The following is a 22,704-nucleotide window of genomic DNA, read 5'->3' as shown; positions in this document are numbered from 1 at the left end:
AATGAGAAAGCTCCGGATCTTTAGAAATGCTACAGTCTCTGATGGATATATATACTGTATATGCAGAAAATAAACTGAAATTCGATTTTAAAACGATCAGAAAAAAACACCACTTCGAAACTCGTGTTACTTCAAAAGGAAACTATATTCTCAGCAGTTGCTGACATTGTACCCTTGTCATCGCAGTAAAGCAGCATTCGGTTTATTTGGTTTTGTTGGGGAACAGAGTGTGGTCTTTATTGGATCAAGCTGTAATGGGTTTCCTGTAGAGGGCAGGTGTAATTTAGCCCACCGGAGTTACAGTGTTAGCAAATAACAGCAACAGCCGCCACGGCACGGCAGTTTAAACCAATCAGGACTGCGAGACTGACAAGTGAAGCCTGAGGCTGCCTCAGACAAGAGCTTGAGACCAGCTGTGTGATTTGAGACTAATTGCTAATGAAGGGACACAGGATAAAGTGTGTGTGTGTGTGTGTGTGTATGTGTGTGTGTGTGTGTGTGTGTGTGTTTTTGTGTGTCTGCTGCAGCTTACAGGTGCAGTTGAGCACTGTTGGAAAGACATCCCACTGTCTGGCTGCTACTGTGTTTCATTAGCAATTATTACATTCCTCATAAGGGGGCGTGTGTGTGAATATCCCTTGCGTAAATCACACATGCGCAGTTGTCAGACAATAAGTGCACTGTGTCATGACAGTTACTAAGTTTAATGCAGCAACTCTTCACTGTTTACTTACTGAAACTGAGACCTCTTTGTGATATAGGTTGCTGCTGGGGAGTTGTTAGTAAGGCAAGTTAAGGGGCCTTCTAATAATTCCCATATATGAACTGACCATTCTGTTTCCTGTGTGTGGGGAGCATTCTGTTGCTGCCATTCAGTGTCGGAGAGGCTACTTTAAAAAAAGACTGCTTAAAAAAAAGAAGACCTAAAACGCTGTACACAAAACGCCATTCACACAAGGTCTTTGTTTTTCTGAATCATTCAGTTACATAAACCTTGCAAACAAAACTACTCATTAGAATGAATCAGGCTGTTAAATATTACATATGAGAGAGAGAGAGAGAGAGAGGACTGGTTAGGAATGCATGTTATTTTGATTATTGAAAAATGCAATGCTTTGAGTGGAAGTATCCGGAAACTGTTGTTTTAAGATAAGGAATTATTATTATTTATTATTAATATTATTATTAGGAGAATTAGTTTGGAAAATGGATGGATGGATGAATGGGTGGATTATGATTACTTTTTTGTTGTTATTATTATTAAAATAGAATGTGAAGCCACTTAAGAAGCCGTCTTAATCTGGTAACATGAAAAAAACTAGAACGGAGAAATTGTAGACTTTACTGTTGTGTTTGTATTAGAGTTGAGTAGGCTCTTTACCTTTCCATCAGTGGTGACAGCAGCAAAGACAGTAGAGGAGTATGGAGCCCAGGCCACATCTGTCACTGAAGTTTTCAGCTCAAAGGTGAAAACGGGAGACCTGTGAGAGACATGTATTGTTACTTGTATTAGCCACTATTCAGTCAAAACGAAGCACTAACAGAAACTACAGTGCTTCCATTCTGAATTCATCTAATGTGGGCATGCAGAGAAAGTGAAAGCCAGAGCCTTTGTTAAAATGTGGGCATTCGGAGTAACCGGTGTCTAATTTTTAAAAGTGTAAAATATAACAGAAAGGCTGATTATTTGATCAGATCCTTTGATTACTTCAGGAGGTAAAGCTCCAACAAAACCAGACATACAACAGGCAAAGAGATCCATTGCTGATTTACTGCAAAACACAAGAGCTCTCTGTTGGTGGTTTAGGGGTACTGCATCTAAAAAATCCACTTAATCCACTAACACATACACAAAACGTGCACTCAAGATGACAGACTAATTCATTATTATCAGCCCAACGATGTCTTTCTGACAACCTAATTGGTTTGTCAAATAAATGCACTGACAAGCTAATTATGTTTATTGTAATTGGAAGAGCAATGCGTGCAGAATTAAATTAGGAAAACCAAGGCCTGAAATTCACAAGATGGCAGGTATTGTGTATAATTTTACTAATCCCACAAAATTCTGCAATTACAATGCAGGAAATTCCCACAAACATTTATTCATAGTTTTATGTCTAATGCTATGAGAGGGTGAAGACTGACACTGGAAATGTAGTCAGAGATCAAAAGGGCAGGTGCTTGAGCACAACTTGAGGTCTACAGATGCACGTGCCAGTTGTTTATACACAATACAAGGGATGATCAGTTTATTAAAATTCTATGGGAGCATGAAACATTCCACCTGTAATAGTTATGTTGGGATGTATCTAAATTAAAATTTAGATACATTTTTTTAAATGTCTAAAATATTTTAGTCCTTATAGTCCTTTTTCTGAAATGAAATTCAGGCCATGCCAACTGAAGGATAAGTAACATGGTGCTATTTTTAGAGGCTGGAAAAGGCTGCTGTAGACATAGTGCTGTAGGGAATGGTGCTCATACTTCATAGTTTGATCCCAAATTTTGACCATCCAGTCCCAGCCACAGGAGATGAAGACATCAGGATGAAAGGGATTCCACCTCACACGAGTGACATTCATGAAGTGGGCATCATATTTTTCCAAGAACTTGCTAGAATAGTATTTGGAGCCCTGTAAAACACAAACTCGTTACTGGTTAAATTAACATTACAAAACTGCTGTTTTGTACACAGCACTCTTGCTCCTGTTATACTGCTTAACTATCCACTGGTGCTTATGAATAACACTTGCAGAAGTAGTAGTGACATTTAAAACATTCTTTGCAAAGAGAACAGCACCATTTTTCTTGTTTAGTTTGCATTGTGTAGCTCAGGAGAAGTGCTTCATGGATAAAATTCATTGTTCCCTGGGCAGTGCATCACACAACAGAAGGGCTTTGAGTTTAATCTGAGAGATGAATCTAAAGAACACAGAGCTCTGCATCAGCTGTCAGTCTTTAGGGAGACAGGGGCCAGTTTTTGCCCAGCGGTATGTCTCTTGCATTCTAGCATTAAATGAGCCTCCAACACAGCTGCCCAACATCTTTGCCAATCTGCAGAGGATGCTAGACAAATCTCCAAAAACAAAGAAGAATGTTTTGCTCCAAAGTCTGATAATATTAGTGCATTTTGTGCAGTATAAGCCTAATTATAGCTATAATATATAAAATACAGAATAATTATAGCATAGAGAAAATGGGTTCTTCCATCAAAAATGTAGTTTCTATGAGTATTACAGCATTACTTGGAGTTGTATGAGTATTACAGAGAAAAAGCAAATAAAACTTAAGATTAAAGTTTACACCGTCTGGAATTTGTTGAGTTTCCAGTTTACTTAACTTGCTTATGATAGTCCATCATATCCAATGATGAAACTTTTATCTGTGTTCTTTCAAGGCTATAAAGTCTGATTTAAGATGCACAAGATTTATTGCATTGTGGTGCACATATACTGTAATCTAACGTTGTGATAGCAAAAGATCTGAGCATGTTTAACATCTTTTTTGTCTTCTATCCCTTTCAATGAGAATTATACCATCACGACAGAGCTGGTGTGATCGGCAGCCGTACTCTTCTTGTGTTTTGGATTTACCTTGCATTTCTTCAGCAATTTTTTCTGTTTTTTCTGACCATCCACTAAGCACCGACCATCATATAATTGGCCATATAGTATATATTTTGGTAAATCCTGAGACTTTCTAACAATATGCCCAAACCAGAGCAGTTATCGCTCTCTCACCATGGCTTCTACACTGCTCTCAGTATCAGAATTACAGCAGAATCATCAGATAACGTTCTGAAGATAGTGAGTCGCTTTAATTGAGCCGTTCACAATTTTTGATAGAAAATGATTTTGTAAAGAAATGTCATTTTTATCTGAAGGTCAAGAATTTGAAAGTGGGTCCTGGTGCTGTGACCTCTAATCTCTCATTATAGGTGGGAAATGTGAGAATGTGTGATAGGGCCATATGCTTTCAGACAGAGCAAGTCTGGTAATGTCAGCGATAAGATACAGCATAAATCCTGCAGCATCTGTTTAGCTTAAAGGCTGTTGCATTAGCATGACACATACATTATTTCTATAATTCATGCACATGGCAAATACCTGTTTTAACAAGGTTATAGTATTACTAATAACTAGTGTAACTAACTATATATATATATGTATATATAAATTTAAGTGGAAATTTTAAAGAAGAACATGTGTTTGCATGTGATGTTTGTAATTTAGAGCAAAACAAGTCATACGGAGTACAGGGTGGCATACAGATGAGAAACAAAACTGTCTGGTCTGTCAAAATGAATAGTTTGAATGCTAGTCTACCCCTGGCTGGCAGAGTGCAAAATATAAATAAAGAAGGAGAGACAGAGACGGAATGTTATTAGCCGCTGCCGCCCCGTGCTGCCATGATAGCAGTGCAGAGACAGGCAGCTAATAAGAACACTTCCTCTCTGTTTGATGACAGGGATAGTATATAAACATTGACTGCTCAGCAGGAGACAATCACCACAAACACAACAAGCTCCTTCTCCCAGATTCAAACCCAGCAGAATAATGATATGTCTTAAGACTGCAGATCTTCAGAGGGCAGGATGTTCACAGGGCATTTGTTAATACAAAATATATGTTTTAAAAAAGTTTGGTCGATTCATTGTATGATTGGCCTTGGTGTAAATGATCATCTTGGCTGTGGTATATGACTGACCTTGTGAATCTTTCCATGCTCAGTGCCAACAAGAAAACTGTACTCCTTTTGTTTGTGAAAGTCCAAAGATGTTCCAACTAGACCAATAGAGAAAATGTCTTCAGTGAGTATGATAATATATTATGCATGCAATGTTTTTTTTTTTTTTTTTTTACACCATTATTCAATTTGACATTATAACTGTTCTTTCTCTTCAGCGTAATTTCTAAAAAAAAAAAAAAAAATGATCTGAACATAATTGGAACTGAAAAGAACTTGAGATGCAATATAAACCCAGATTAACAAAAGTCATTTGTATTTTTTTATATGGTGAAACTGAATTATCATTGAATCTCAACAGGTGAAATATCACACATGAATGAAACACTGTCATAGAAAGCTAAACACAAACACCAGCTAAGGACGAATCTGCATGTCAAAAACATTTACTTCGATATTATGTGCATAAAGTATTGGAAAAGTTGTTTTATTATTGAACTATTGTAGATTTCTGTGTCCTTACATTCATTACATTCTCTACTATATTGTGAATATAATCACAGCTGAAGGGCCCCTGTCCTTATACTGAAAGAAAACCCCACTCACATCATCATTGCATGTTTTTATAAACATTGTGTTCATATAATAATGTAGAATTAATGTATTAAATCTTTAAAAGTTCTAAAATCTGACTAGTGTGGTAAGGTGATACATACCTGTAGGAATGACATCCTTCAAGTCATCTGGAATTGCGTCAATGACTGGGAGCTTGATAATGTCTGTGAAGACTAGTTCATGCTAAAATCCAAATGATTGGCATCAGTTAACCTTATACTATAATGACCTGCTTTAGAATCAAACTTTAGATATTTCCTTCTGTACCTTTACCAGAGTCCAAGACACCACTCGTCCATCAGCAGACACAGAGATGAAGTTGTGATTACTGTCCAAATCATCTTTCTGCCACTTCACCTGTAATGAAGACAATGAAACACAAAACACAGTACAGCCAAGACTTTCTTATCAACCAGCAGTCAAAAAAACTATATCCTACAAGCACTCTGTATTTAATTTTAAGGACACTACCATTCAAAAGTTTGGCGTTGGTAAGATATTTAAATGTGTTTGAAAGAAGTCTCTTATGCTTACCAAGGCTGCATTTATTTAATAAAGCAGTAATTTTGTGAAATATTATTATATTTAATCAAAACTGCATATTATAGAACTAGTAAGAGTAGTATGGTAGTATTCTATTCCAAACGTTGTATTAAATGTACAGCTCCATTGTTATATATTATTTTAGGTAATGAAAGTATACAGTTACTATTTTGATTGACTTTTTGGTCACTTCCTCCTCATTTATACCTGCATCACAGCACTTGTGTGTTTGCCGGAGCTGGCTCTGCTGTTATAAATGGGCTGATCAGTCTTTTTCTTCAGGTTGTACACTGCGACACAGCCGTCATACAATCCCACAGCCACCAGGTAAGACAAATGTTCATGGATGTCTAAACACATTACTCCTGAAGCCGTGTTAAAGATGAATTCTGGGTAACTTGGGTTCTTTAGGGTGTAGAAGAGAAGCATGCCACCCCCCTGCTGAGTAAATTCATCTGAAGGGAAAAGATGAAACACATTTCAGAGCCATTTAACTTACAAATGATTTCTTGTATAAGATAAATAGTAAACTTACGAGAACCAAGCCCAACAGCAAACAAATCATTGTATTTGTGATTCCTAGAAATAAACAAATGTCACTCAGAGTAGTGATATTTCTTTTGACTGAAAGAAATGACTGCATTTGTTTTGAAACAGTGTGAAACTCACCAACAGAGGGCAGTCACAGACAGACTTTTGGCTTTATCATACTGAAACGTCCATAGTGGGAGAAGAGTGCCCTTCTCTCCTCTAAATTCATCGGATGCATCCTCAAAGTACATGAAATCTGAGGTTTGGATATAAAGGCATTTACATCAGACAGTTGCATGCTCTTTTTTTGAACACTTTGTAATATCTGTCTAAAATAAAGGGCGTAGCATTGAAAATAAATTATTTTTCAAAATTACCTTGTGCAACATCATCAAATATATTTTGATTCACCATACGCTCAATGATCTTGACCGCCTTAGCTAGTTGGGATATGTCATCGTTCTATAAAGCATAAAGTTATAAAGTTCCTTCAACTCACCTTTTAAAACAATTCAATCACATTCTTGAACTAAATAAAGTGTAATTCTCTTGATTACACTGTTAAAATCTGTCAGATCATATTTCTTGTCTAGCCACCTGAGTCTCAGCTTGAATAATTTTCTTCTTGCTCTTGTCTTCCTCCTTATTTAGGAACTGGCCTTCATGCTTCTCTTTACTTTTCTCCCGCCTTTGAAGTTCCTCTACGTAAAAGTCATAAATCTCCCACTGCAGAAAGAGCAGGGCATTGTAACATTGTACGTGTCCATATTCACCATAGTGCTGTTGTACCGCAAAAATGTTGCTAAAAATTATTTACGAGCACAGGCAAAGATTTTTCCAACCTGATTTGCTGTAGCTGAGAAGTTTGCACGAGGAGGAGGCTCAGTTTGACAAATTATGTCCTGCAAAACATAATTAAACAATACAGTGGATTATGCAGAAAATGAAAATGCAGAAAATCCACAAAGTCTATCTATAGTTATACAAGCTATGAGCTATCACCATTGAGTTCTTGTAAAAGGAAATCTGCAAATCACTTTTGCTAAAACCATCTCTTAAACAGCTACTTAGCAATAAACAGAAGGCAGATAAAACCAGAAATGTAACTCATAGGTCCTCTCACTCTTGGAGCATTGTTTAGTGTCTGAGAGGCTCTCTCATTGAAGTTGAACTGATTGGTGAGTTTCTGCTCTCTCTTTCCAGCTTTGATGGACACATTGTCTGGCCTCTCGTCCCCTCCACCATCATCCACTTCAGCTTGTTTAGCCATCAATCTCCGACCTTCATCAGATTCCTTGTGCACAAGATTCCCTTCTAGTTCAAAGTGAATAGCCATCTGATCCACAAAGACAATTGGTTTATAACAGCCCTCCTGAAAAGACAACAGCTTTTAGTGGTTTGTTAGGCTGATGACTTTAAATCATCAAGGTTAAGGACCAACTTTTCAATAAGTTGTAGAGATGCAGCAGTGTTTTTTTTTTTACTTTGAAACTGTATCTGACAACGTTTTGTGGAGCATTTGGATTGCTTGCTTTTAGTACTCTGGTAATCTCTTCATTCAGCTCCTTTTGAAGACAAGAAATAGAAATGTGTAAATAATCATCCCAACATCACTATAATGTGACATAATGTAGGCAGAGTCAGACCACAGGTCCTCTCCAGGTTTACACACTGCCTCAGTTAAGTCCAGCTGGTCTGGAGGCTTCACGAGAGTCTTCCCCTGCATCCATTCCTCTCCTTCGGCTGTGTCTAGCCCTTCCTCTTCATCCTGCATGACAAAAGAGGCTTGAAATCCTGATATGTCGTATGTGACAAAGCATTCATTCCTATCTCAGTGAAAAGTGATTTGAAAGCTAACGTTACCTTCTTCTTTCCAATGGCTTTGACACCCTTTGCCACAGCTGCCTTTTGGTGGGTGTTAACATTAGGTGCCTACATTTTAAGAGAGAAAACATAAACCTTTGGGTCTTCCCATCAGTGCAATGCAATACTTAAGTGAAATAGCAGTCATTAACTAGATGTTGACCTGAGAAAGCTTGGACCGAAAATTTTAAATGAAATTTTGAAAGATTTAGAGTTAGAGTTGGATGGATTCAGCTTGAAAGCTCTAGGAGAATGTAGAGTTAGATTTTTTTGTTCCAGAATAATAACATTAATATATTATCATTATTTTAAGTTTAAATAGTAGTTTAGAAAACAATTATTTATTAATTTGCATTCGTGATATTGTCGTTAACATACCTGTTTAGATTTCACTATCCCAACTTTGTGCGGAACGGACATTTTTTGCTTTCAAATAAGTGGTAAATAATTCCAATTTACCAGTATGTAAACGTAAAAATAACTTTGCATCCAAAAAGATAAAACAACTCTCTTCTCTCACAGTAGTGCGAGGCTGCGAGTGTGTTTGTGTGTATAGACGCTGTCATGGTAGCGGCATCTGGTTGACGTGAGGCGCATGCGCACAGTGAGATGTTCCTTACCTGTGACAGCGCCGCCTAGCCAACTCTACTGCAAAGACTAGGCCCACCGAAATGAATTAAATTATTATTATTATTATTATTATCTTTCCGCATTTATAACGTGTATTATGCAAGGCTCCCGGTGTCAGGCGCTTGCAGTTATTTAAGCTATGCAAATACATTTTATTATGCTAGTTGCAAACTGTTATTTGTTATCCAAGAAAAATTAATTTAAAACTCGAATATAGGGGGCTCAAATCTGTTTAGGGTTATGATTAAATTTAAATAATTAAAATAATAAATCATTTATAATAATACAAACACATAATTGCATAGTAAGTTCAATAAAATTATATAAACTACAAGTACATGCAAAAATAAATAAATAAAATAATAATAATAACAACAGAGTCCTAGAACTGCGGTTCTGAAACATCTGCACAAGATCTGTAAAGCAACGCTTTTGTTTTCTGAACAGTAACCTTATTCACACTGTTTTACTTTTGTTTACCTTAATAACAAAAGTGCAGTGATACCTAAGCTGCAAGCGTATATAGTATAAAATGAGAAGGACGATGTTTATTCATCACACCTAGATGTACGGAAGTAAAATAAGGCGGGGCTGTTATCTGTTATTTGTTAGGGTTTGTAAAGTCCGACTCACTTTTCTGCGAATCGGTTCTTTTGAACACTTCAAATGAATTGTTCAGACCGATTTTGTGAATCATTTCAAATGAATCATTGAAGAGATTCAACTCAAAAGAACAAAGCGTTCACGTTAGTTTACCAACGAATCATTCTGTCATACTGTGCATGCTGTCAGCGGGTGAGACATTAATTTGAAGCCGAAATGAAGGACCGTCTGGGCGATTTAACAGCCGTGAGACTTCAGATTATTTCCTAAATTTATGTTATTTAGATGTAAAATACTATAATAATTTACGTTTTAATAGCTATACTTAGTTTCACTATCGTAAATACAGCTTGATATATACGTTACAGTATTGATCCCTTATGATTAGCCATTGTTGCCTTATATCATGTTTTCTGTTAAAAACAAAGTTTGATACGCTGAAAATATTTGAAGTGGTTTATACTACAGAAAAGTTCCAGCTGTCTTCTTGACTTTTTTTATTTTATTTGTTTTGACTTTAACCCTTCCCCGACCAGCTCTGCCATGACACCATCATCGCTCCTGTGGAGTCCAATGCTTTCCTAGAGGAATTCCTCCCTAAGGTCTGTATGTGCACCTGTGTTTGAACATCTACATGCCTTTTTATGTGTGGAACTGTCACTTTGTCTTTGCATAACTGAAAACTCGAAGAACTTAGTCGAGCATGTTTACGTGTACAGGTTAATGAAGTTCAGCACCTTATAGGGAGAATTTCCCTCTGTGTGGACGAAGTGAAGCTGAGACATAGTACCATCTCGACAGAAATCAACCCACCGAATTGTGAGTACACTGAGTTTGTGTCTTTACAGTTCTATATGCATTAGGCACCAATGAAATATTAGGAAATTTAAAACGTTTTCCAGGTTCTATTAATCTCTATTAATGATTATATTGTTCAAAAGGCATGAGATCAGTTCACTTTTACTCTGTGTTCCTCTGTACAACATTTTTATGTCTGTTCTTATTAACAGATGTGAGAGAGGAACTTGAGCAGTTTAGCAATGACATCAAGCACACAGCTGATGTAATCAAAGTTAAACTAAAAGGTAATTGAATTAAAATGTTTTTGGGGTTTTTTTGAAAGGGGGTGGGGAGGTTGAGAAGACGTGATCAGGTATACTGATCTGTGAAATTAAGCTAACTTCTGTCGTGTTTTATTGGACATTATGGATACATTTATTTACTCCTTTTTAACTTTAAGTTATATTTTATCTTCTACAGTAAATATTCTGCTAAACCCAGCTTTATATCTCCTTGAAAGAAAGCAAACAACTCTATTGTCTTTGGATTTAACTTCAACTGTAGTACATTGTCTTGAGCAGTACACTGAAGATTGTAATATTTTGTCACTGAATCTTTTGTTTCACATTTGAAAACATGATTCTGTGATTGTTCATACAGATTTAGAAGGAAAATTCTCAGAATATGAGAATGCTAACAGCAGCTCTGTGTACCTTCGCATCCAGACTACTCAGGTGAGATGTCACTCTGTATTATAAATTCAATATTGTTCTTCAGATATTTGTTTTATTAATTTTTCTATATGTATCTTTATTTTGTTAATCTATAGCACACAGTACTTTCACTGAGGTTTGCAGAAATAATGAATATGTACAATCAAGAACTGCTATCTTTCCGGACAAAGAGTAAAGATCATATACAAAGACAGCTGGAAATCAGTGAGTGAATTAACACTTACTAACACACCAGAACAAAATGTCTTTGGTCACCACAGCCCGTTGTTATATTATATTTAAATTTTTATATTAAATTTTTAAAGGAATTAATACATCTATTCAGCAAGCATGCATTAAATTGATTAAAAAAGTAAAACAGTAAAGACATTTATAATATTAAAAGAAATGTCTATTTTCTAATAATTTGAACTTTCTATTCATCAAAAAAATCCCAGAAAAATATGTATCATGGTTTATATATATCTATCATGGTTTACATATACAGTGGGTACGGAAAGTATTCAGACCCCCTTAAATTTTTCACTCTTTGTTATATTGCAGCCATTTGCTAAAATCATTTAAGTTCATTTTTTTCCCTCAATGTACACACAGCACCCCATATTGACAGAAAAACACAGAATTGTTGACATTTTTGCAGATTTATTAAAAAAGAAAAACTGAAATATCACATGGTCCTAAGTAATCAGACCCTTTGCTGTGACACTCATATATTTAACTCAGGTGCTGTCCATTTCTTCTGATCATCCTTGAGATGGTTCTACACCTTCATTTGAGTCCAGCTGTGTTTGATTATACTGATTGGACTTGATTAGGAAAGCCACACACCTTACTAAGACCTTACAGCTCACAGTGCATGTCAGAGCAAATGAGAATCATGAGGTCAAAGGAACTGCCTGAAGAGCTCAGAGACAGAATTGTGGCAAGGCACAGATCTGGCCAAGGTTACAAAAAAATTTCTGCTGCACTTAAGTTTCCTAAGAGCACAGTGGCCTCCATAATCCTTAAATGGAAGACGTTTGGGACGACCAGAACCCTTCCTAGAGCTGGCCGTCCGGCCAAACTGAGCTATCGGGGGAGAAGAGCCTTGGTGAGAGAGGTAAAGAAGAACCCAAAGATCACTGTGGCTGAGCTCCAGAGATGCAGTCGGGAGATGGGAGAAAGTTGTAGAAAGTCAACCATCACTGCAGCCCTCCACCAGTCGGGGCTTTATGGCAGAGTGGCCCGACAGAAGCCTCTCCTCAGTGCAAGACACATGAAAGCCCGCATGGAGTTTGCTAAAAAACACCTGAAGGACTCCAAGATGGTGAGAAATAAGATTCTCTGGTCTGATGAGACCAAGATATAACTTTTTGGCCTTAATTCTAAGCGGTATGTGTGGAGAAAACCAGGCACTGCTCATCACCTGTCCAATACAGTCCCAACAGTGAAGCATGGTGGTGGCAGCATCATGCTGTAGGGGTGTTTTTCAGATGCAGGGACAGGACGACTGGTTGCAATCGAGGGAAAGATGAATGCGGCCAAGTACAGGGATATCCTGGACGAAAACCTTCTCCAGAGTGCAAAGGGCCTCAGACTGGGCCGAAGGTTTACCTTCCAACAAGACAATGACCCTAAGCACACAACTAAAATAACAAAGGAGTGGCTTCACAACAACTCCTGTTCTTGAATGGCCCAGCCAGAGTCCTGACTTAAACCCAATTGAGCATCTCTGGAGAGACCTAAAAATGGCTGTCCACCAACGTTTACCATCCAACCTGACAGAACTGGAGAGGAACTGCAAGGAGGAATGGCAGAGGATCGTTTTTCCCAAATCCAGTTGTGAAAAACTTGTTGCATCTTTCCCAAAAAGACTCATGACTGTATTAGATCAAAGGGTGCTTCTACTAAATACTGAGCAAAGGGTCTGAATACTTAGGACCATGTGATAATTCAGTTTTTCTTTTTTAATAAATCTGCAAAAATGTCAACAATTCTGTGTTTTTCTGTCAATATGGGGTGCTGTGTGTACATTAATGAGGGAAAAAAATGAACAAATGATTTTAGCAAATGGCTGCAATATAACAAAGAGTGAAAAATTTAAGGGGGTCTGAATACTTTCCGTACCCAATGTATATCTATCTATCATGGACCATGGTTTATTTATATTTATATTTATATATATACACATACACATACACATATATACACATGCATACACACACACACACACACACACAGTCATGGCCAAAAATATTGGCACCCTTGCAATTCTGTCAGAAAATGCAACCCTTCTCTCAGAAAATTGTTGCAGTTGCATATGTTTTGGTACTCACATGTTTTTTTGCATTGGAACAACACACACAAAAAAAAAAAAAAACAGAAGAAAAGTCAAATCTGATACAATTCCACACAGAACCCCAAAAAAATGCACTGGACAAAATTATTGGCACCCTTAACTTAATATTTGGTAGCACCCCCTTTGGAAAAAAATACCTGAAATCAATTGCTTCCTGTAACCATGATTGAGTTTCTTACACCTCTCTACTGGAATTGTGGACCACTCTTCTTTTGCAGACTGCGCCAGGTCATTCAGATTTGAAGGATGCCTTTCTTCCAACTGCTGTTTTGAGATCTCTCCACAGGTGTTCTATGGGATTCAGATCTGGACTAATTGCTGGCCATTTCAGAACTCTCCAGCGCTTTGTTTGTAACCATTTCGGAGTGCTTTTTGAAGTGTGTTTCGGGTCATTGTCCTGCTGGAAGACCCATGACCTCGGGTGGAGACGCAGCTTTCTGACACTGGCCACTACGTTGCACCCCAAAATTCTTTGGTAATCATCAGATTTCATGATACCGTTCACACAGTCAAGGCATCCAGTGCCAGAAGCAGCAAAGCAACCCCAAAACATCTTTGAACCTCCACCATGTTTGACTGTAGGGACTGTGTTCTTTTCTTTGAAGGCCTCATTTCTTTTTCTGTAAATAGTGCCATGATGTCCTTTACCAAAAAGCTCTACTTTTGTCTCATCTGTCCACAGTACGTTCTCCCAGAAGGATTGTGGTTTTGTCAAAAGTTTTGGTAAAGTCCAGTCTTGCTTTTTTTATGCCTTTTTGTCAGCAGTGGTATCCTCCTGGGTCTGCTACCATAGTGTCCCTTTTCATTCAGATGGCGACGGATAGTGCGAGCTGACACTGTTGTACCCTGTGTCTGCAGATCAGCTTGAATTTGTTTGGAAGTTAATCGGGGTTCTTTATCCACCATTCGAACAATACTTCGTTGTAATTTTTCATTAATTTTGAGCTTCCATCCACGTCCAGGGAGGTTGGCTACAGTGCCATGGGCTGTAAACCTCTTGATGATATTGCGCACAGTGGACACAGGAACATTAAGATCTCTGGAGATGGATTTGTAGCCTTGAGATTGTCCATGTTTTTTCACAATTCTTTCTCTCAAATCCACAAACAACTCTTTACACTTCTTTCTTTTCTCCATGCTTAGTGTGTGACACACAACACAAAGGTTGAGTCAACTTTTCTCCATTTTAACTGGTTGCAAGTGTGATTACTATATTGCCCACACCTTTGCCACAGGTGTGTCTAAATACTAATAACAGGAGCATCACATGCTTGAAAAGCAATTATTTCTCACAATTTTGACAAGGTGCCAATAATTTTGCCCAGTCCATTTTTGAGTTCTGTGTGAAATTTTTATCAAGTTTGACTTTTCTTCTCTGTTTTTTTGTGTTGTTGCAGTGCAAACAAAAACAATAAGCACGTGAATACCAAAACATTTGCAATTGGAACAATTTTCTGAGCGAACTGTTGCATTTTCTGACAGAATTGCAAGGGTGCCGATATTTTTGGCCATGACTGTATATATATGATAGATAGATAGTTTTATTTTTTTATTTTTTGAAGGTGGCCAGGTTGTCACTGAAGAGAAGACTGAGGTTTTGCTGCAAAGTAACAATCCTGCTGTCTTTATCTCAAATGTAAGTTTCAAGGTTAACAGACAGCTGAATGCACTTTTCCATATAAGCTTCCCTTCAAATGTTAATATAATTCTTTGTGCACAGATCAACTCTGGCTCCTGCATCACGGGGCAAGCACTGAATGAGATTGAGTTACGGCATAAGGACATTCTCTATCTGGAGGCCAGCATTCGAGAGCTGCATAGCATGTTTATGGATACAGCCATGTTGGTCAATAGTCAGGTACTGTAAGCTTGCTGGAGAGTCCAGTGAATGAACTAAAATAAAATAGTGCACCATGCTTTAGAACACAGTTAATAACAAACATTTCAGGGCATTATCTAGCAAGAATAGTTGATTTACACAAGTGCCTTACTGAAATGAATTTAATGATCAAAATATTGTGCATAAGTGCCATGGGACTATTACCTTGCCATATCATAATTTTAAGTTTTTTCCCTCTTTTTTATAGGGTGAAATGGCAAACAACATAGCAAAGACTGTGATGCAAGCTGGAACCTATGTAGATCAAGGGAAAGAGAACATAGAAAAAGCTGTTGATTACAAGAAGTCCTGGAGAATAAGACTGCCTATATTCAAGAGCAAAGCAAAACCAGCAACCAGCAAGGGCTCTTGAATAAATCTGGAACTTTGGAATGTATGCTGCTTGCTTTTGAGTTCTATGAAAATGAGGGATTCATAGTCCTTGCCTTTTCTTTAAAAATCCCATTGACCTCTGGTGGAGACGCAGCTTTCTGACACTGGCCACTACGTTGCACCCCAAAATTCTTTGGTAATCATCAGATTTCATGATACCGTTCACACAGTCAAGGCATCCAGTGCCAGAAGCAGCAAAGCAACCCCAAAACATCTTTGAACCTCCACCATGTTTGACTGTAGGGACTGTGTTCTTTTCTTTGAAGGCCTCATTTCTTTTTCTGTAAATAGTGCCATGATGTCCTTTACCAAAAAGCTCTACTTTTGTCTCATCTGTCCACAGTACGTTCTCCCAGAAGGATTGTGGTTTTGTCAAAAGTTTTGGTAAAGTCCAGTCTTGCTTTTTTTATGCCTTTTTGTCAGCAGTGGTATCCTCCTGGGTCTGCTACCATAGCGTCCCTTTTCATTCAGATGGCGACGGATAGTGCGAGCTGACACTGTTGTACCCTGTGTCTGCAGATCAGCTTGAATTTGTTAGAATAAGTGCAGTGCAGTGTCACAGTACTTATTCTATGCCCTGTATGTTTTGCTGATCAGATAATTTTGAGCTGTCTGTGGGGTTTCCTCAGCCCATTTACAAACAAACGGCTTTTATTTGTTTCTGCTTAAATGGTTAATGATTAAGCTTGCTCTCAGATAGACAGCACAAGCAGGATTTTTCTGACGCAATATGACAACAATCAAGTGAGTGCCAAGAGGTATCTTTACATGGACTAATGTCCTCATTAGGAATATTCATGCTATATACATGCAATACATGCAATTGGATTATTTCAGAGCTACACCACCCCTTTCAATCCAATCAAAATTGTATTCTTTTTTCTTTTTCTTATTTTCAATTTAATGGCAGTTGGGAAGCAAACATTTTGTGCATTTCCTCCAAACTGAGCCATCTGATTATAAATGGATTATTTGGGTGCATGTAAATATAGTGAATATAAAAACCCAATTAGACTCTCTTAAATTTCATTTTTGTTTCTTGTAATTACTTTTATTAGTTATGTGTATTACTTGGCGACTTGCTTTTATGTTACCCATGGTTCATCCAAAAAGGAAAATTCTGTTATCATTTATTCACCCTTATGTTGTTCCATACCAGTAAGACTTAGTTTTGTTTTTTTTTCTTCTTCTTCTGTGGAACGCACATCAAAAATGTCCCTTTAGCCTATGTTTTTGTCCACACAGTGGGGTCCAAAACAGCATTTATAGTTAATATATGGCAAAAAACATTCTTCAAAATATCTTCTTATGCAGAAGAAATTAAGTCAAAAAGGCTATTGATGAGGATGAGTAAACAGTGACTGAATTTTCATATTGGGCGAACCAACCCAACCAATGCATCTGGATTCAGAATATCTGATTATTGTTTAAAAATACAAGTAAATAAATAAGTACAGCCACATGTGTGACATGTACAGTCACAGAAGGTTACTTTGCTACTTTTTCGTCAAAATGTTTGTTTATCATGTTGTACAGTTTTATTGTAATCTAGATAATCTAAAAAACAAAAACAGTAAAACAGTAAGCCAATACACCATTCATGAGTGTGTCAAGATTCTTTAGAAATCATTCTAATAGGCTTGGTGCTCAAGTAATATTTCTTAATTAGTCAAGTCAAGTTGAGCTTTATTGTCATTCCGCTACATGCGGGGGCATACAGTGGAACGAAATGTCGTGCCTCACAGGACCACGGTGCTACATAAATACAGGAATACAGCAGTAAAGTAAAACAATATAAACCTATACACAACTATCCTACTGATAGATTTGACTATAAATATGCTATATATAAAATAATTTTTTACCTATACATAAACTAAAAAATACAAACAATACAAGCTATACGAGTGCTTCAGATAAATACTGTACATGTGCGAAGAGAAACATTGTGAGTCAGCAGCTGGCTGGGGAACAGTGCAGGATGATTTGTAGTGCATGAGCATGTAAACATATGTATATTACTGAGTCTTTTTGTGGGATTTGTATACACACAGCAGTGTGTGTGAAAAGTGACTAGTGCGCATAGAGGAGGAGAATGTGCTACTACAGGTAGTAATTAGCACTGTTGATATAGATAGATAGATAGATAGATAGATAGATAGATAGATAGATAGGTAGATAGACAGATAGATAGATAGATAGATAGATAGATAGATAGATAGATAGATAGATAGATAGATAGATAGATAGATAGATAGATTGATTGCCAAGGTTGCCTTCCTTGTGCAGTTCATTCAAGAGCAAAGGAAAACCACTCACCTATCTTAGAACATATTTGCAGTCCTGTATGAGATGTTTAAATTACTAATTACTACTCTTTTAATTGTTTATTGTGTAAAATATTACAATCCATTTAGAGGGAGCTAAAAGTCTGTGTGTGTAATCTCAGGAGGAACTGATGCGTTCAAACATACACAAATTTAGTCTCATCCCACATGAAGATATTAATAGTTCTTCATTCCTGACAAAGGAAGAATAGCTCAGCAGGAACAGGTCTATTGTTTCTAAATATAGATCTACACTTGACTCACATAGCCTCATTACACTATATGTGTTTATTATAGTACTCTATATTTAAGCATATCAAACCACAATACGTCTGTCTGTAAAAATACCTGCAGCATATGCTTTGTCTTAGGTCTTCTGGTTCATTTCTTCATTGCCCATTTTGACTCATCTCTGTCCATCTTTACTCTGCCATATGGTCACTCAGCAAGTAGCGACTGTTGTGGGAGCTGTAGGAGGGGAAGAAGATTTAGACGCACATACTCAGTGTCTTTGCTGTTTGTGTTACAAAAAGCAGGTTTATTCTGCATCTTTCAGCAAAGATACACACCATGGAGAACAGGCAGTTTCTCTCTCCCTCTTTCTCTTTAATTTTGCACACTTTTTCACATTCACACCTTGTTACACCTTGGAGAAAATGTCAAGGTCTCACTCGCACTCGATCTTCCTGTACCGTTAACTCGCCAAAATGTAACAGATGTAACAGAACACACAGTTTTCCCTAACATTAAGTTGGGCTTCTGTCAACAGGGCCTCAGTACAAGAAGAAAGAAGACGAGCAGACATCACAACAAAAAGGTAAGGAAAGACATACACAACATATTTAAAATCAAGAGAAACATAATTATGTGTAATTTTAAGGTTCTAAATTATGTAGAGGTTATTCAGGAATTTATGCCAGTTCACAGATGTATTTCAACCTCTTGCTGTGCTATATGGCCTTATCACTGTCCCGGGTCACCTGTCACCTCTAATAGCTGTTCACTGTGGTCTGGTCTGAATAGGTGACATGTCAGTCTCACTGCTGCCCATGGCGAGGTGGTGAACTGTATGCAGGTGTAATGTGTCTCAGTAGGGGTCTTAGGAGCAGGGCAAAGGGCAAGAGCAGGCATTTTCTTGTCACTAAACAGCTGGGCTCTCCCTTTTTTTCCTCACTCCTAGCCGCCTCAGTTCAAATGTGTGTATGTAGTGAGGAAATATTCTGAGAATGTTTTATATCTGTGTCTTGAATATTTTTAAAAGCAGACTAGATGAAACTGAGGATATTATTTTTGTGTTTGTGTCTGCAAAATCACAGGTTTACAGCATGAACGTAAGACTTGCTAAAATGTCTTTAAATTTTATACAACAGTTGTTCCAGTCATCCAAGCTGATTGACAATCGATAGTTCAGATTAGCACACTAGCAGCATCACTGATCTAAATAATGATCTACTATAGATCAGTGACTAGCATACTCCACTTCTGCCATGTCGGCATATTGCAGAAAAAATGGTAGCATGCTATGCAGTCTAACAGGACCGAGACTCTTCACAAGACCTATTATAGCCTATATATAATATGAAATTATTTTTTAAAATATTTAAAATAACCTGGGTATACAGAATGGTGCATCAGACAGTTTTTAAGGGAAGTAAATAATAAATCAACTCTAACGGATTTCATGTGATCAAGGGCTTAGGATGCCCTATTATGCCATGATTGACAGAAAATATACACAAAATATACATAACATTTCGTTAGCTCTGCCAGTAGAGGTCACTCATGCAACGACGTACATCCGAGTCAAGGAGGAGACGTAGGGAAGATAGGCTGAAAAATCGAACTGGAACACAGCCCCTATAAAAGAGCAAGCCTGTGTCCCAATGTGCACACTATCCATCCTAAATTCTATGTGATACTAGTCATTTTCAATACTATTTAGGGTGGATAGTATGCACATTGGGACGCAGGGCAAGAGTGAATAATTCACTTAACTGATCCCTTCAACAAAGGTTGATTCAGGAATGAAACACCACTACTGCGCCTGCGCTGTTCTGAAACGCAACAATTTGTGAAGCTAACCATTACTAGGCTATAACTAACAAATTAAAGCTTAATTAAATACCAATGTTCTACTGGTATATGTAAGTAAATGTATTTTGTAACTAACTTTTACCATAATATAATCACCCTCGATAGGACGCGTGGCCCAGTGTTTATTGGAAATAAACTTCATGTACATTTTGGCAAGTGTGTGACTACGCGTACTTTTACGGACCACCATATTGTCTGTTTGTGCAAGATAAATGAAGTAGAATTCATTGTGTTAGTGCTGTAGGAGATGCGAGGTCAAAGGATTGACGTAGAGCAGCTTCTCAGGCAGTCACAGACTGAACTGCTGTGGATCCAGCGACAACTGTTAATCATAGCAGCAGGAGATGCCAAACATGCCCGAGCCCAAAAGAAGGTGAGTAATCCTGTTAAATTTACACTTTCACAATCTGATCCCTAATAGTTTCTCATACACATTACTTCAAGTAGCAATGATGGTTATTTTACACAAGGTGGCACCATCCTGCTACATATAGCCTACATTCACGCAGCCTAACATCCTCAACTACCAATCAGAGTACAACGAGCCAGCACAATCGCCCCACTAGCAAATGGAGGGTGTGTTTGTGTCATGTGAGGAAATAGGTGTGTTCGACTTCATGCAGCGCCGCACAGACCTATCGACGAGAGTAGCCGCTTGACGTCGGGGGCGGAATTGAAAGCGGAGACGTGAAGACGGACACTTTCTGCTCCTGGTACTGATGCTCTCGCGGTGTTTGCATACTCCTATCACAGATGAAGTGAATAACATGCGATATTTGTCAAATGCACAGACGTTTCAGAAATGTCAGAAACACTTTTTATATACTGCTTAATACAAGGCCATCTGTTCAAGAATAAAGTTCAACATAAACATATACTATTTAAATACCAATAAAGCGGGGGTATATTTGCTTTTATCAGTTTTTTTTAAATTAAATGTGACTCAATATAACATTGCAACTATGCAGTAAAAAAGCGTTTACTGTTCTAAAAACAGATTTGTGAGCAGTATTTATTTTTTTATGCAAAAATTATACAAAGGTTTGTACAAGCATATTCACAACAAATACAAAATCAAATAAACATTCATAAGAATATGTAAAGTGAAACAATTCATGCCAGGGGTAAAATTACAACAATTTAAAGGTCTTTCTTGCTTTTTTGTTCTTAATTTTATCTAATGTAGTACCATATTGTAAAATCTCTTTTATAAAATGTTCAAATTTTGGCTTAGCTTTAGTCCATTTTTTCACATGAATGTGAATGTGATATATTCCAAGTAAAATAAGATGTTAGAAACACACGTCATTGTTGTCATGTGGTGAATTTGGCCAGTCGTGAAACAGCTGTGTAGTCATCAGCGCTCCTGCAGTCGCTCTGGAGAAACTGCTATCGCGGTACTTTGATTCCACACGTGACAGTGAAGTGGCGTCAGCGCCGGTTCAAGTCGGACAAAAGGTGTGTTCGACTTGAAGCGGCGCTGCGCAGAATGATCAGTGTATAACATCAAAGTACCGCGAGAGCGATTCGATACCATAATTATCCATCTGCTCTCTTATCGCTCTCGCGGTACCTTGACACTGATCATTCTGCGCAGAGCCGCTTCAAGTCGAACACACCTAATGGCTTTGTCCAAATACCCACACTTGCGGTCTTGGCCACTTGAGAGAGCGTGCGCGCGACAGGAAGTGAGTGTGCAAGTCTGGCCCATGTCTTCAAAATGCCAAAGTGCATTGCCCTTAATGGATACTAAATCCACACTATGTATGTATTCGAGGCTAAGCGTATCCCATCATGCATCAAGATCTCGCAAGAGGTCAAGGAAACATTTCCAATGTAAGTTAAAGATTAATATAATTACATTTGCAACTGCTTATAATCACTTAATTAGAAGCACCACAAATTAAATTATGTCATGTTATAGGGACTACTGAACAGATATTTAGAAGTTGATTTTAAAATGCAAAGTATTTAAAATTAAAATAAAGCTATGTAAACACTTACATTTTTACAACACTATAAGTGTATGTCCCATCAGATAATGAAAAGTTCGACACACACTTGTGGTCTTCATCCTCACTTGAACACTTGGGCCAAATACAGGAAATACATAATTTAAGTAGTCAAATAGTCAAGTGCAAAAGGCTTGTTTGAGATGAGCAAAATCACCGCGAGGTGCATGCCGGTTAGAAAAGTGTGCGAGTTACGTCCGCCTTGCTCTGATGTTATGCTGACGTGTGCCAAAAAACTCTCGCGACAGCGAGGCGGCTGTGTTTGATTGAGCAGTCAAGCGCAGTTGCTCTCCACCAACTGCACTGATCAAAAGCATGATGGGAAACGACTGACTGACGACACAGCTTAATGCTCATTGGTTCAGACAACCGTGATGCTGCATTCTCTTCTAAAATGTTTTATTTTTTTTATCTGATTTCATGTGATTATGCATTTAAATTGTGCATGAATATTCCCAAACACTATAGTGCGATCTCTGTGTGAGATATGTGATTGTTGTCATAGTTTCTATAAAAATCTAAAATACATGTTTGAATTAAAATAAAAATGAATGATAAATACGCCTTTCCTATGGAATTAAATAGCAAGCACTTTGAGTGTCTTGTTCATTTTTATATTCATATAAAAGCAACAGAACTGAAATTATATCATGTTTATCAGCAGCACAGCATA

General features: G+C 37.6%; 3 protein-coding genes across 13 annotated transcripts in view; 2 read left to right on the top strand and 1 right to left on the bottom strand.

Moving 5' to 3' along the window:
- LOC131528304 (dynein axonemal intermediate chain 1-like) overlaps positions 1-20,672 on the bottom strand; it is a 32,969-nt gene extending 12,297 nt beyond the window's left edge. For 3 of the 4 annotated variants that reach the window (XM_058757400.1, XM_058757401.1, XM_058757399.1), the window contains exons 1-16: positions 8,620-8,807; positions 8,242-8,310; positions 8,051-8,146; positions 7,863-7,943; positions 7,502-7,750; positions 7,221-7,280; positions 6,976-7,104; positions 6,756-6,840; positions 6,517-6,634; positions 6,383-6,426; positions 6,055-6,302; positions 5,572-5,661; positions 5,406-5,487; positions 4,711-4,787; positions 2,488-2,636; positions 1,382-1,481 (exon numbers count right to left, since the gene is read on the bottom strand). In XM_058757400.1, coding sequence (XP_058613383.1) covers positions 1,382-1,481; positions 2,488-2,636; positions 4,711-4,787; positions 5,406-5,487; positions 5,572-5,661; positions 6,055-6,302; positions 6,383-6,426; positions 6,517-6,634; positions 6,756-6,840; positions 6,976-7,104; positions 7,221-7,280; positions 7,502-7,750; positions 7,863-7,943; positions 8,051-8,146; positions 8,242-8,310; positions 8,620-8,661 — 1,719 coding nt within the window. In that variant the 5' untranslated portion in view covers positions 8,662-8,807. Of the gene's footprint in view, positions 1-1,381; positions 1,482-2,487; positions 2,637-4,710; positions 4,788-5,405; positions 5,488-5,571; positions 5,662-6,054; positions 6,303-6,382; positions 6,427-6,516; positions 6,635-6,755; positions 6,841-6,975; positions 7,105-7,220; positions 7,281-7,501; positions 7,751-7,862; positions 8,147-8,241; positions 8,311-8,619; positions 8,808-18,273; positions 18,394-20,654 lie in introns of those variants that run through there. The other variant, XM_058757402.1, reaches the window with a different exon arrangement.
- On the top strand, positions 9,640-17,189 carry stx2a (syntaxin 2a). Its single transcript, XM_058757405.1, has 9 exons — positions 9,640-9,720; positions 10,011-10,076; positions 10,194-10,293; positions 10,485-10,559; positions 10,915-10,988; positions 11,084-11,192; positions 14,889-14,962; positions 15,047-15,184; positions 15,414-17,189. Exons 1-9 carry the CDS (start codon positions 9,691-9,693, stop codon positions 15,576-15,578), a joined length of 831 nt encoding a protein of 276 aa, XP_058613388.1. The 5' UTR covers positions 9,640-9,690; the 3' UTR covers positions 15,579-17,189.
- The window catches only part of rimbp2a (RIMS binding protein 2a), an 81,195-nt gene continuing 76,976 nt past the window's right edge, over positions 18,486-22,704 (top strand). For 7 of the 8 annotated variants that reach the window (XM_058757375.1, XM_058757382.1, XM_058757374.1 and 4 more), the window contains exons 1-2: positions 18,486-18,742; positions 20,256-20,392. In XM_058757375.1, coding sequence (XP_058613358.1) covers positions 20,267-20,392 — 126 coding nt within the window. In that variant the 5' untranslated portion in view covers positions 18,486-18,742; positions 20,256-20,266. Of the gene's footprint in view, positions 18,743-20,014; positions 20,070-20,255; positions 20,393-22,704 lie in introns of those variants that run through there. The other variant, XM_058757372.1, reaches the window with a different exon arrangement.

This window comes from Onychostoma macrolepis, chromosome 21 (assembly GCF_012432095.1).
Source record: "Onychostoma macrolepis isolate SWU-2019 chromosome 21, ASM1243209v1, whole genome shotgun sequence".
In the NCBI taxonomy this organism is placed as follows: Eukaryota; Metazoa; Chordata; class Actinopteri; order Cypriniformes; family Cyprinidae; genus Onychostoma; species Onychostoma macrolepis.
This window is presented reverse-complemented; position numbering and strand designations above follow the sequence as displayed.

Coding starts and splice junctions, on each gene's coding strand:
- stx2a (XM_058757405.1), top strand. CDS start 9,691: ATGAAGGACCGTCTGGGCGATTTAACAGCC. Junction 9,721..10,010: donor GTCTGGGCGATTTAACAGCC/GTGAGACTTCAG, acceptor TTCCCCGACCAG/CTCTGCCATGACACCATCAT. Junction 11,193..14,888: donor ACAAAGACAGCTGGAAATCA/GTGAGTGAATTA, acceptor TATTTTTTGAAG/GTGGCCAGGTTGTCACTGAA.